Source organism: Strigops habroptila, chromosome 5 (assembly GCF_004027225.2).
Source record: "Strigops habroptila isolate Jane chromosome 5, bStrHab1.2.pri, whole genome shotgun sequence".
Classification (NCBI taxonomy): domain Eukaryota; kingdom Metazoa; phylum Chordata; class Aves; order Psittaciformes; family Psittacidae; genus Strigops; species Strigops habroptila.
Genome location: NC_044281.2, coordinates 60677933 through 60690548, shown reverse-complemented (window position 1 = coordinate 60690548; position 12616 = coordinate 60677933). Strand labels below are relative to the sequence as shown.

At 47.3% G+C, this 12616-nt stretch overlaps 2 protein-coding genes across 6 annotated transcripts in view; one reads left to right on the top strand and one right to left on the bottom strand.

Annotated features, from left to right (window-relative positions):
• LOC115608512 overlaps positions 1-12000 on the bottom strand; it is a 43422-nt gene extending 31422 nt beyond the window's left edge. For 2 of the 5 annotated variants that reach the window (XM_032919953.1, XM_032919952.1), the window contains exons 1-2: positions 11703-12000; positions 960-1813 (exon numbers count right to left, since the gene is read on the bottom strand). In XM_032919953.1, coding sequence (XP_032775844.1) covers positions 960-1813; positions 11703-11751 — 903 coding nt within the window. In that variant the 5' untranslated portion in view covers positions 11752-12000. Of the gene's footprint in view, positions 1-959; positions 1814-11442 lie in introns of all 5 variants that reach the window. The other 3 variants (XM_032919955.1, XM_032919954.1, XM_030487405.2) reach the window with 3 other exon arrangements.
• The window catches only part of HELLS (helicase, lymphoid specific), a 55059-nt gene continuing 47243 nt past the window's right edge, over positions 4801-12616 (top strand). Inside the window, exon 1 of the mRNA XM_030487402.1 lies at positions 4801-4964. The gene's annotated coding sequence lies outside the window, so the exon portion shown is untranslated. The remainder of the gene's footprint in view (positions 4965-12616) is intronic.

Below are 12616 nucleotides of genomic sequence, written 5' to 3'. Positions count from 1 at the left end.
AGAACACCCTAAAAAGAAAGCCCCATTATGCACTGTTTGATGTTTCTCATGTGTCTGCGTGACCCTCTTCACCTAGTCTGCTCTTCTCCTTTCCCTTTGCTCATGGGGCTCTTTGGTTCGTCTCCATGTCAGGAATCAGCTCCCCACTTATATCTTGCCTTTGCTGGTTCATGGAAGCCACCACAGTGAGCAGACAAAGCTTGGATCTGTCGGCATGTCTGCAGCATGGGGTGAGTGCTTGCCAGCATCCACTATGGGAGAAGGTGCAGAAGGGCTTTTTATTCTCCTGTCTGTGGCACAGTGTACACAGTAAGGGGGAAAACAAGGAGTCTGGTATGGGACAAGCTACTGAAATTATGTCTTTGAGTCTGGCCCACCACACCTCTGCTGGTGAGTTAAAATGCAATCTCCATTTCTAGCCCAGCAAAGATTTGAATTTGTGCATTTGCTCACTGCTCACTCATTGAGAGCTGGTGCAAGAGGACAGGACAGACCCGGACAGAAATGAACTACCCCTTAGACAAGTTCCCTCCAAATTCTGGTGCCCCAACAGCAGCCTAGCTGTTCCCAGAAACAGGAATAACCTGACCTTGAAAAAGAAACTATGTTCTGATCCACGCCCCATGTGGACACGTGGACAATGACTAACTTCCCAATCTTCATTTTAAGACCAAAATCAAGTCCATTCTCTAATCTAGGGCTTTTTGAAACATCAGATCTCCATGAGCCATTAGTCATCCTTACCCAGACCTGATATATGTGAATAACTTCAGAGTTTCACTGCTGGGAAAAAAAGCTCTTAAAAATCAGTTACCATGATTTGCTGCTTACAACAGTTTCAGGGGAGATTTTCTAACTCACTCACATATGTCCTAGTTTGTGACAAACAATAGGACTTGAACCTTGGCTGAGATATTTGGACAGGCCTAGCTCTAAGATTCAGTTTAGGTGTTTCTTACCTCACTCAGCCTACAGCATTTATCCATGTACTCATCTAGACTGTCACTTGTGGGGTACTTCTTCAGCTGATGTCCATGGATCTGGAGGTCTTGCATGCTGCCAAAGTTCTCTGGGAAATTGTCAGCAACTGTCTTTGGCTCTTCTATGGGACCTGGGGTGTGAAGAGTGCTTTCCCTTGCAGGGTCCATCTCTGGGGTGGGTTCCTTTTCCAGAGATTGATTTTCGCTCTGGTCAAAATGTTCATCTGGACTTTCTTCCTGAGGGACACTTAAGTCTCCAAGGGAAGCTGTGGGACCCTGCACAGCATCTGCCTCCTGGCTGTAGTACTCAGCTTGCTTTTTGCTCTCTGGATCTTGGTGGCTGACTTTTCTGGCATGCTCTTTACATGTTCTCATTACCAGATGGTCAATTTCTGGAGAAGAAGAAGTGCTAAGCACACCTGAGTCACAAAATGAGTCTCTGCTGTGAAGCACAAAGCTCTTCTCTGAACCCGTTGGTGTTGATGGAGAATTAGCCCCACTTGGCAATTCAACCCCTGAGTCCTCAGATTCGAATTTGGAGAATCTGTGAAGTCGGCACTTGGACTGGAAGGCACTGAGGTCAGGTAGCGTGGCTACATAGTCTGTGCTTGCTGGGGCATCTGCATAGTCTGGATCTGCTGGTTCGGCTGCTGCATTCGGATTTCCCTGGCAGGCCGGTGGGAAGCTGGCACCAGGGAGATGGGACTCTTCTGTGCAGGCTGTGTCAGCTGAAGCCTCTGTGATTAACCCTGGGTTTTGAACTCCTTCATTGCTCAATATCTTCATATGTGTTAACACAACTTTGTCCTCAGCAGGTGGGCTCTTCTTACCTGCTTAAATGAAAACAAGTAGAAGGTCACAAAAGGCTCCAAAACTTAGGGTCTAGTGCATCCCCTGAGGGATGTGAAATGCAAAACTGCTACAGTAAGGTGGTAGAGGGGGACAGCCCTAATTTTTTTTTTTCTAGAGCTACATGAAGCTTTCTTGTAGGCTTTGCTACAATAGAAGTGTTTTGTCTCATAGCCCCAGAGCCCTTCAAGGGGAGTCATAAATGCACATCAAGTTCTGATTTAGCAGATCGGTAGAAAACAACACGTGTAGCCAGATAACTTTTTAGTGATTACCTGTGTACAAACATAGAGAAATACATGCCCTTTCAGCATGACAGACGTTAATTTAAGGCTAAAATATTTCCTCTGATTAAAAGTATCCTGAACCAGCAGACAAAAAGGGTAAAATGAAATCTGTCTTTCCATAGGCTTAAGTGAATTTCGGGTTGTAACAAGCGATTTGCAAATTGCTATTCTCTACAGTATTCTCTGCACACATACAGATGACAGAAAGCAAGTACTGATAGGAAAAGCAAATGAGGCACTGTAGATCTTTTTCACTCCCTGTATGGTTTTAGCTATGAAATAATTTCTCTAAATGAACTCTTACATTCTCCGAAAAGAGAAAGGAGATGGCAGCAGCTTTGTTCATGAGCTTTTTGCACATGGTCAAAGAAGACTTGTTTTCATATCACAATTACTTCACATGGTAATGTGGTAGAACAGTCTCTGGATGAAAGGCTGATCTACAGGAGTTGAAGATCTGCCCCCAGGTTTTCTTACTGCTTTTCTGAATCTAGTATTTCACCATGCAGACTTCTGGTATGAGAGCCAGTGTGAAAGCTCTGCATCCACCCTTTCACAAACTGCAACCTCAGCTCCAAATCCGTCTGTAGGTGGACCTGGAACCAAGAATTGCTGCAGTTCAAAACTTCAGTTTCTCTGGTACCTTTTCGCTTATTAATGCCTGATCCAGAGCGCCTCAGAGGGTTCCAATGAATACTCTTTTCAGAATATCTTACTTCCCACTTCATTTCCTTTCATTCCCCTCTCCTACTTCCTTCCTATTGCCTGACATCAAACTAGGCAAACTCACTCATGGTAATGTAATTATCCCTAAGCGGGCAGAGAAGCTGGGGACCCTGCACTGGTGGTGGAGCAGGACGAGGTCTGCTGTACAGCCCTCCTTCAGAGTAACCCAGAAAACTCTTCGTTTCAGAAATCACCCATTTTTCAGCCTTCCCTCCTCCAGCTTGCTTTCTGCAATGTCCACAGACAATGGAAAATTTTACTCATTAAGGCCATTTTCTACTTTATTTAAATTCCTTCTATTTAATTATGAAAATTTCTTGGGACGTCGCTGAAACATGCCCTTTACTGTTCATAGGCAGCCATAAATTCAATATTTTATCCCCTGGATTTTCCTAAGGGGCTGTCAGTGATAAATCATGCCATCTGATGGGTTTTTTGTGGCATGTGGGCATAGTGCTTATAACACCTTACAGAAGATCTTGTTTATCATATACAGAATTTGCACTTGCCTCCCTTGGCAGGATTCACAGGCATCTCTCCACTGTAAAGAGCCACACCTGGGACAGTCAATGCCAGACCATCAGCAGTGCAACACTAGTACATTGCTGGGAGGGGGGAGCCTGATTCGCAGCCTCATGCACAGCAAAATGCCACCTATGAGAGGGAGCTTGGTGCCAGGTCTTGGAAGGAGGTAGAGCTGAGTCATTAGTAATTTGGAATAAAGAGGATCTACCTGCTCAGTTGCAAACACTTCTTGGCAGAGTGAGGCAAAGCGTTGTATCTGCATGAAAAATAAAAGACTAACAGGCCCTTCTGATGGCATCACCACGCCAGATGGCACAACAAACCCACTGAGGCTCAGGAGGAGAGCAGTTGCATTGCTGCACTTTCTTTTTAAGAAAAAATCGTACAGTTATCACTCTTGCCAGGAATTACTAGATGCAATGGTAGTTCCTTCCCACAGACTCCAATTGCCTTCAGTTATTAACCATGCCATGCTTTCCTTTGACTGGAGATTCTCTTACTGTCTTTCAATCTGCCCCCTTTTTTCTTGCTTAACTGGTTCCACCCTGGCCTACACAAATATTTCTTTGTCTGAAATCAGGAAGCAGCATATTAAAATGAGGTCTTGCTACTTTCAGAAGGAGATGTCAGGTGCTTTAATTCATATCTTTTATGACTACAAAAGCTACAATGTGTATCAGAAAGTTTGGCTGGGGTAGAAAAACTGAAAAATTAGATGAAATCTCTGACCCTCTACGTGAGGGTTCCCTCAATGCCAGAAACTCCAAGCTGAGAAAGGTCTGCAATCTGGACAAGACAGTCCTTTGCTCTCCTCATCCTGTGGTCACTAGCAACATTACATGGTTTCACAACAGTTTCTTATTTATCTGTTCTAGGCTGCAAACCACTGATCTCAGCAGTCGCAGATCCTGGTAAACACAGTGTTTGAGCATTTCTGATTTAACCTCCCAACTCTTTGCAATGATGCAAAACGTTATCATTCCCCTACCACAAGTTCAGAATAGATGCAGAGGACAGCAATATTTTGCACAACACTTAGGCACCTTGTCCTCATTCATTGAGTGATGCTTTCTCATGGTCAATGAGGTCACCTGTGCTACAGCAGAGATATCTCCCATGATTCAGCGACCTGAAACTCAAGTTTTTCTTGCTGCACCTCACTGACAGAACAGTCTCTTCTTCTCTGTTAACTGGGTTATGGGATCTAAACCATGGGGCTTCCAAGAAGCAGGTTGTTTCTGCTATAGATCTTGAAAGAGACATACAAAAAACCTCAGGTCTTTCAAGCCTATTGCAAACAAACACCAGAATGGTGCAAATAAAGCTCATCAGTGCAATTACAAAAAAAAAAAAAAAAAAAAAGTGTGACTCAGCCCCTCAGCTGCTATAAATTAGCTCATTACCAGGGCCCCTACCAGAATCAAGTCACCTAATTCTGGCTGAGGACTTGGTTTGTAAGTGTTTTGTACAACAATACCAGGGCACTAGAGCAAAACAGGGAAGATGGACTTCTGTCTGTGCTGGAGGGAGTGTGCTGCATGGAGGCTTCTGAAAGGAGGTGTGAAGCACTTCAGAGAGCTGAATGTGTGGCATTAAGGTTGGTAAGATGTATTTACTTGTGCTGGAGGCCAGCCAGGTTTGACACTGCTGCTCCTGGGAAATTGGCCAAGATTGTTGTTGTTGTTGTATTTTGTTTCCTTTCCCCTGGACTGGTTTTCCACACCCCTTCTTGGTGGGGTAAGGTAGTGGAAGGTGGCTGGCTGGGGCACTGGTATGGCAGCGGGGAAGGGAATGGAGTTGTGTGTATATGCTTAGGAATCAGTATAGCTTCCTGCAGCATCTTTGGCAACGTGTCTGGGCCAAATATGGTCCTGGCTTAATCTGTGCTACTTAGCTGGTAGCCCTCTTGGAAGGTTATATGGCTCTGTAATCATACTAGAGATAAACAGGGTTCCCTGGGTTGTAGTATGAGCCTGTAACTGATGGTGACTTAGTGATTATGTGTAACCGTGGGCAAGTTGCTGGATTTCCTGTGCCTGTACAAGTGGAGAGTAAGACTGCTTCCTCTCTCACAGGGAGGTGGTAACAGTGAACTAGCTAATATTTGAAGGTAATTAGTAGGAAGGAAAAGGAATTGATGTGTCCCAGCTAGGTATCTAGAACTTTGCTTCACTTTGTTTCCGAATTGCTTTCTAGGATACTTCTCTGTTGGCAGTTAGCAAAGCCTAGCAGAGAAACTTAAATCCTTCAAAGGTGAATAACATCAGCTCCTGTTCCAAGGCTTTCCTTTCCTTGGAGTTTTAAGTCCAAGTGTATTTTTCCTGTTGCACAATAACTAGTAGATGCTAGGGCACAGCCTAGTGCATTAATACAGAGATTTCTGACCTGAGGAAGGAGGGCAGATATCTAACATGAAATTACTTTCAAGCACTTTCTTCATCCCAAGTTGCATGCAAGAGATGCACTCAAACAACTGCCCAGGCAAAATTCTTAGGCATTCCCAGTCCTGCCCAGACCCAACTCCTGCAAAAGCTCCGACCTTTCTAGTAAATCAAGCCGAAGTCTGTATTCAAATCCCCATGCTCCAGGACATTGAAATCCAGGTCCAGGTTTTTTTTATTTTTTGCATCTACATCTGTGGCTCAATGGCATGTTTCACTGGCTATTCCTTCAGTGTGAGCCCTGTTAAGCTCTGCTAAATCACTGAGACGGGTCCTTGGCCTCTAACCCACTGGCACATGGCCTTCTGATGCATCTAGCTAATGGGAAGAGGCCAGATTGGCAGTAGGATGCGTGCTGCTAGTGGCAGTACAGAGCTGTGCCATGTAGTGCTGCCCTGTGCTGCTCTCCTCTCTTCTGGTCTGTGCCCCCCCATCTTCTCAAAATGTCCGTGCTTTGTAGGTTACTTAGCATGGGGAGAATCTCTGTTAAACATCTGCACGACTGGCATAACTGGAGCCAAAACTTTGCTTGTCTCTGTCTGCCATTGTGTTACAAAGGACAGCAGCATTGGAGCCATGGCAGTCCTCTGCTTGTCCACAGCGCTCCTGCAAGGTTCATGTGCACAGAGAACCCACCCATGGTGGGTGGTGCTGGCAGGGTTTTGCAGGGTGGCAGCCTCCGGGAGAGGCACAAGGTGAACAATCCAGAGATGCTCAGAGGGCCTATTCCTCTCCCCACTCCCATCCACCACAAGACATGCAACACCCTCTACATTTAAGTTTATAAGGCCAGTACTTTCCAACTGTAGTGTGCCACAGGAAAAGAGCACCAGAAATAAAGGGCAGCACTGATGACTTGGGTTGCTGGAGTAGCAGGGATTTTGCTGCCCTGCAAAGGAAGACCAAAGTCAAACCCCTTCATTCCTACCAGTCTACTTAGCCCTGAGCACAGGAGCAGGATGCACATGCAAAGACCCAAAAGAGATTTTTCAGCATCCCATAGAGGACCCACACAGCCTGCCAAGTAACTCCTTTCTAGCTGTGCCAAGGATTAAATCCTGTGCCATGCAGGACAGGTTCCATGATGGGGCTGTGGCCTCCAAGTAACAGACTAAGAGATGATCATCAGCTTTTGAAGAATCATTAAGCAGCAGTGACTAGTGAGCTAGAGTCAAACTCATGACCTAGAAACGAAAGGCTGCCCCTCCCATTCAGTCCTTGCATTCCCTCATTTTCCTTCCTTCCTTTACAAAAAAGTCTCTCTTTAGTCCTGTTACTGGGGCATGTTCTCTGACACTGCTGGCAGTACAGCTCAGGTGGTATTTCCCTTTCACTTCGAAGAGGGGATTTTTTATTTTTTTTTCTCACCAGTGATGAGGTCTCAATTTCCCAGCACTTAAGGGGAAAAGGGTCACTTCCTTTCTGAAACAATAGGCATTTTTTGCTGCTGACTCTTCCCCCATGTGTGCTGAGGGGGGGTACTGGGGCTGTACTGGCACCTCCTCCTCAGCACTAGCCCACCAGCAAGCCCCAAGCAGTGTACCCAGGAGCTGTGTTAACTTCGCTAGCCGGACAATGCTGTCCCTTGCACAGCCCCATGGGCACAGGAAATTGTTGCACGTACAGGACACCACTACTTGGAAGAACTGGATTATTCCCATGCTGCAAAAAACCCAAAACAACGCAACAAACAAACAACCTCCACCCAAAAAAACCCCTGCAACCACTACCAACTGGTGGTCTGGGAGGAAAATCTACTTCCACAGAGCTCTGCCATGGACTTCCATTGGGCAAGGATCTCCCTTGCTCCCTGATGCTTTACATGCCTGTTCAAGACCAGATCCCAGACTTGGTGATGGCAGGGGTGCTGCCTGGCCCCAAGTACCTGCAATTCATCTGCCTTCCCAATGCTTTTCAAGCAAAGCTAGTCTGTGAGCATGCTGTTATAATTTGGGCTGCCCAACCTGAGCAAGGGCTTCTCATAAACAATTAAGACAATTGTGAGCCAAAGAGTTTCTAAGGGGAGCTTACGGAAATGTATTCGGTGCACCACTTACAACCTCTATCTACAATGGTAAAAACTTGTGAAAGCATGAAAATTGCTGTCTCAAAAAATGTTTGGGTTTACTGGAATTGTGACTGAAAAAATCACATTTGCAGAGGAACAAACTCCCATATGGTAACAACATTTTTATGAAGGATCCAGTTCTCGAAATCTCAATTTATGCAACTGGTGAACTGAAACGCATGCAGATTTCGCGAGACTACATATACAATTCTATTTGCTTGAAATGCTGAATGCAAAGAAATAGCCATGATAAAACTGAGATCTCAGACGGTCCTTAAACAAAAAAGCATGAAGTTCTTGGATTGTTTGGCTCCAAGGTGCTTTCCAGTCACACTGTTAGTTAAGGGTGTGAAGTTCCTCTGGATGATAGTTTAGTGATATAAGGTGACCAGAAATGTTATAAATCCCCCATAGCTGCAGCTGATAACGGTAAATCCATAAAATAGATCCATAAAATAGATGCTGAAAGATAACAGGGTTCAAGGACTCTGACTGAAGAGGTATTCATTGCTTTAATAAATATGTTTTAGAAGAGGAGGAGATAATTATAGCTCTCTTCAGGCATTTGAGGAGGAATGAGAGGGAGATTGATTGTTTACTGATGGATATAGTTGGGTGGACTAAAGAGGAAATGGATTTCCAAGTAGAGAGGCCACTTGACATTTTTACAGCTTGCTCCTATTCATTCCAAGTGACCTCTGAAGTTTTTGAAACAGAGCTACAGGTCTGACAGATCAGTGTCCTCTGGCAGAAAGTGGCACAGCAGGTCCCCACAGGCCACCTGCTTTATCAGAGAGAACTTGTGTAGTTGGCAGCTACCAGTTTTTAGACCAACGCCTGACTTTGAGCGTAGCTATAGAGCCTCTCCCGCCTGTTATTGCATTTATCCTGCAACTTATTTCACAGAATCACAGAATGGTTTGGGTTGGAAGGGACCTTAAAGATCATCTAGTTTCTCTGGATATATTGCCAATTGCGAAAACCAGGCCAAGGATGATTTTGGTGCACAAGGATCTGTGCCCAAGTCCTCCTTACTCCACATTGTAACCATTGCTGGGGTCAGGAGGAAGCTCAGTTCCCACCATCACCTGTGCTGCTTATTTGTGAGACTCTGTCAGGGAGATGACAGCTTTCACTGAAGACCTGCAAATTCTTCTTGTAAATTCCCATGTGCTTCTTCAGGAGAAAGGTTCAAAACCTCAACTAAAGGAAGTGGTGCTTTCATGGGCAGCCCTGTATAATACCAAAAGATTATTTGGCTCACAGCTCATTAGTGTGTCTGAGCAGAAAATTAAAACAATAGAAACAAATACACCACACCTTGGCAAAAACTGTCTAATTTAGGAGCTCTTTCCTTGCACATCTTTCCTTGCACATCCTTGATTTGCAGGCTGCCTCATACTGCAAAGCAGTATTCAGCCAGTAACAAACTAGGAGACTGGAGGCCCTTTGTGAGGATGCAACTTGCCCCCCAGTCATGACAGGTATGTAGTAGTTCAGGTTTTATTGCCTATAATAAGCTTGGATAAACAACCGTTCAATAGCCCCACAGACTGAAGCCATTAAGACCCCAGTGCTTCAACTGAAGCTGAAGAAACTCATGAATCATATCAGAAGGGTCACTGTTAACCCATTCTTCATGTGCAGTCCTTGCTGTCCCTAGGCAAAAACCTGGAGTGCTACTTCTGCTAAATGAGGTAGCAGTGGGCAGGTGTAACCATACTCTTTGGTATGTCTAAAATCTTTTATGGTTGCAATGAGAGTGGTGACAATTTGGGGGTTTGTTGCTTGCTGGGGCACCACGAAGACCTTGCTGAGATGGCAAGGAGAAGGTGGTGATTTAGGGTTCTGTAGCTGCAGTAAACTGAACTTCCTGATAGGAGAGATCCTGCTACTCTGATACTTCTGCTCTAAAAGCCCCCAAGGGAGGGGGGGGAAGATCAGCTTATATCTCTGTTATTGAGCTGCCATGCTAAAAAAGTTTTGTTTGGTTTATAGTCTGTATCTTAAGCTGCATTTGGAGATGCAACTGTAAAGTCCCTGCCACAAAGCTTGCAAGAAACAGCATATTCTTGGCTCTTTCTGAATAGAGATAGGGTCCAAACCAGGACACAATATTTGGTGCCTCTTTCCAGCCAAGGCGCTTAAGGAGTGCTGTTCCTGTTTCTTATTTGGAGAAATTTTAGCTGTATCTCTTTTTGATTACTCAATGCTCTGAGTGATAAGTCTGTTTCCCCCACCAAAAGCTTCCACTTCCATGTGGAAGAGCAAGCTTCCTTTCCCCTCCTAACCCTGCCATCAGACTAGCACTATGTAGCTTGGAGGAAACAAAGTTCATGGTCAGATTACATCCAGGGGGAAAAAAAAATAAAGAGCAGTTTCCACCATTTTGTAAAATGGCATCTCTTCAAACACTCCCCATGTCTTGTGGTGATGGTGGAGTGCTCTCGCAGCATCACTGCTCTAGAGCCCTTTGTGTCATTGGGTAAAAATGCAGCCTCCAGACCAGACCCAGGCAGAGAAACGTGCTTCAACAGCCTTGCTAGAATGGTGCCCAGCAGTTACCTGCTACCACACCTCAGAGAGACTCCAGCTCACACTGAGCTCTGAGCAGCTGCCCAGAGCAGAAGAGCTGGGAAGCACAGTCCCAGCACTGGGTGCCTGAGCACATGGGCACAGAGATGCCCATGAACATGGCAGCTCTGATGAGTTCTGCCTCCTTGAACTAGGGCAGTACAGGCAGTTCCTGCAGAGTTCAGCATGCTGATGGGAAGTCAGGACCCCAAGAGGCATAACCATTCACCACGGTGTTTTGCAACGTCTTTACCATTCTGCTGCTGTACAGCGCTCTACACTTAGACTCTGGCAAACCCTGTCTGTGGCCACCTGTGTGCCAAGTAAACCAACCAGCCAGTGCAGTGATGTTAATGGAGACAGAAACTGCAGATCTCATTTACAACTGGCACAAGCCAAGCCGAAGGGTAAATAGGGAGGCTAAAGGGATTCTGCTACCTGGGGCTTGTGATCTCAGCCTGCAGCCCTGGCTAAGGAATAAAACATACTCAGACCCATTGTGCCTGAAAAAGGCAGACTGAGACCGCATCGTTTGTTTCAACAACAGACTTGGAAAGTAACAAGTGCTGCAGGACCATAGCTGCTTTCCCTACCTGGATCACCGCTTGTGCACAGAACAGAAGGATGCAAGCAATACACCTCAAACTCGGGATAATCCCTGTTAGATGGCGATATGCACGCCCAGAAAGCGATCCGATATGCGTTGCCAGTGCAGTGGCAGGCTGAGGGCAGACCCGACCCGCCTCACGTTAGCGCAGAGCCCGAAGGATGCATGAGGGACAGAGTGCGCGCAGCCGCTTGGATGCCGAGCGCCGTTTTCACCCTTCCTGCACCCACCCCGAGCAGTTCGCCCTCCTTCGCGCACAGCCTCGGGCTCGCAGCGCTCCCGCCTCTCCTGCTGTTCTCTCCCAAATCTTATAAATGCCAAATAAACCCATTTTAAGAGGAAAACAGTTCGGCTTAAGGCGAAAGGGGACTTGTTGCAGCCTTACCTGCGTGTGGGCAGAGGCAGCCGGAGAGCAGCGAGCGCAGCATGGGGCCGGGGCCGGGCGGCAGCGGGGTGGCGCGGCGCGGGCACCCCGTCCGGCGGGGCCCGGGAGTGGGGCGGGCCGGGCCGGGCCGGGTCAGATTTGCCCGAAGTACCGTCTGCGCGGCCGCTGAGGGGAAGGAAGGGGGTGGCGGAGGAGCTGGTTTGGGGAGGTGTGCCGGAGCGCCGGCGGGCCGGGGCGGCCCCGGAGGGGCGCGGACTCACCTCTCCTCCAGGGCGCTCCTAGGGTGAAGCTCCGCTGCCAGCTGAACATCCCGGCAGCAGCCGCCCTCAGGGGCGGGCGGGGGACGGGGGTGCCATCGCCGCCGGCCCTCCCCCGGGTTGCTGCGCGTCCCCCCGTGGGCGAGCGGGTCCGGGGGCCCGGGCTAGGGCATGGCGGGGCAGCAGGCAGCGCTGCTGGCGCGGAGTGCTGCGGAGCGGCGAGCGGGCGCCCGGCCAGCAGTGACTTATAAAGGGAGCAGCCCAGAGGAATGCATCTCCTTTGGCTGATAAGCCGACATGACTGGAGGGGTTTGAACTACCTTTGCAACCCCCAGAGGACAGAGGGGGAGAAAGCTAAAAAGGGGCGGGAGAGAAGAAAAAGAAAAATATTTCAGCACTTGCATAATGTCAATAAACAACCCCCCTCTCAAGTGGCAAGAAAGGAAAGACTGGAATGTTTTGGGTGGAGCGGAGAGGGAGTAGAGTGGGTTTGGTGGCTGGTTTTTCTATTTCTTTTTTTCTTTTAATTTTTTTCTTTTTCTATTTGAATAACGTGTTCGTAATGCAAAACTCTACCATGGTTGTAGCTGGGGTAACAGGCTACGGGTAAGAGGGGTGAGGGGGAAGTAGCAGGACTGTCCTGAATGCAAGCTCCCATGGTGTCATTTGTGGTGTCACCCCACTGGGGTGAACTCCAAACATGCAGACCAGGCATGAAGAGTCTGGCATGCCCTGAGCACGGCTGTGCTCACCAGAGTGCTGCCCTGGGAAAATCGTAGGAAATTACTCCTAGGCTAGGTTTAAGCAACACAAGCTCCCTACAGCCAACAGCCCCATAACATATATGGGGTCTCTGCTTGCTAAGAGAGCACCAGTCCCAGCGTCACCCTCCCACTTGACTCAAGCACTGGCAGGTG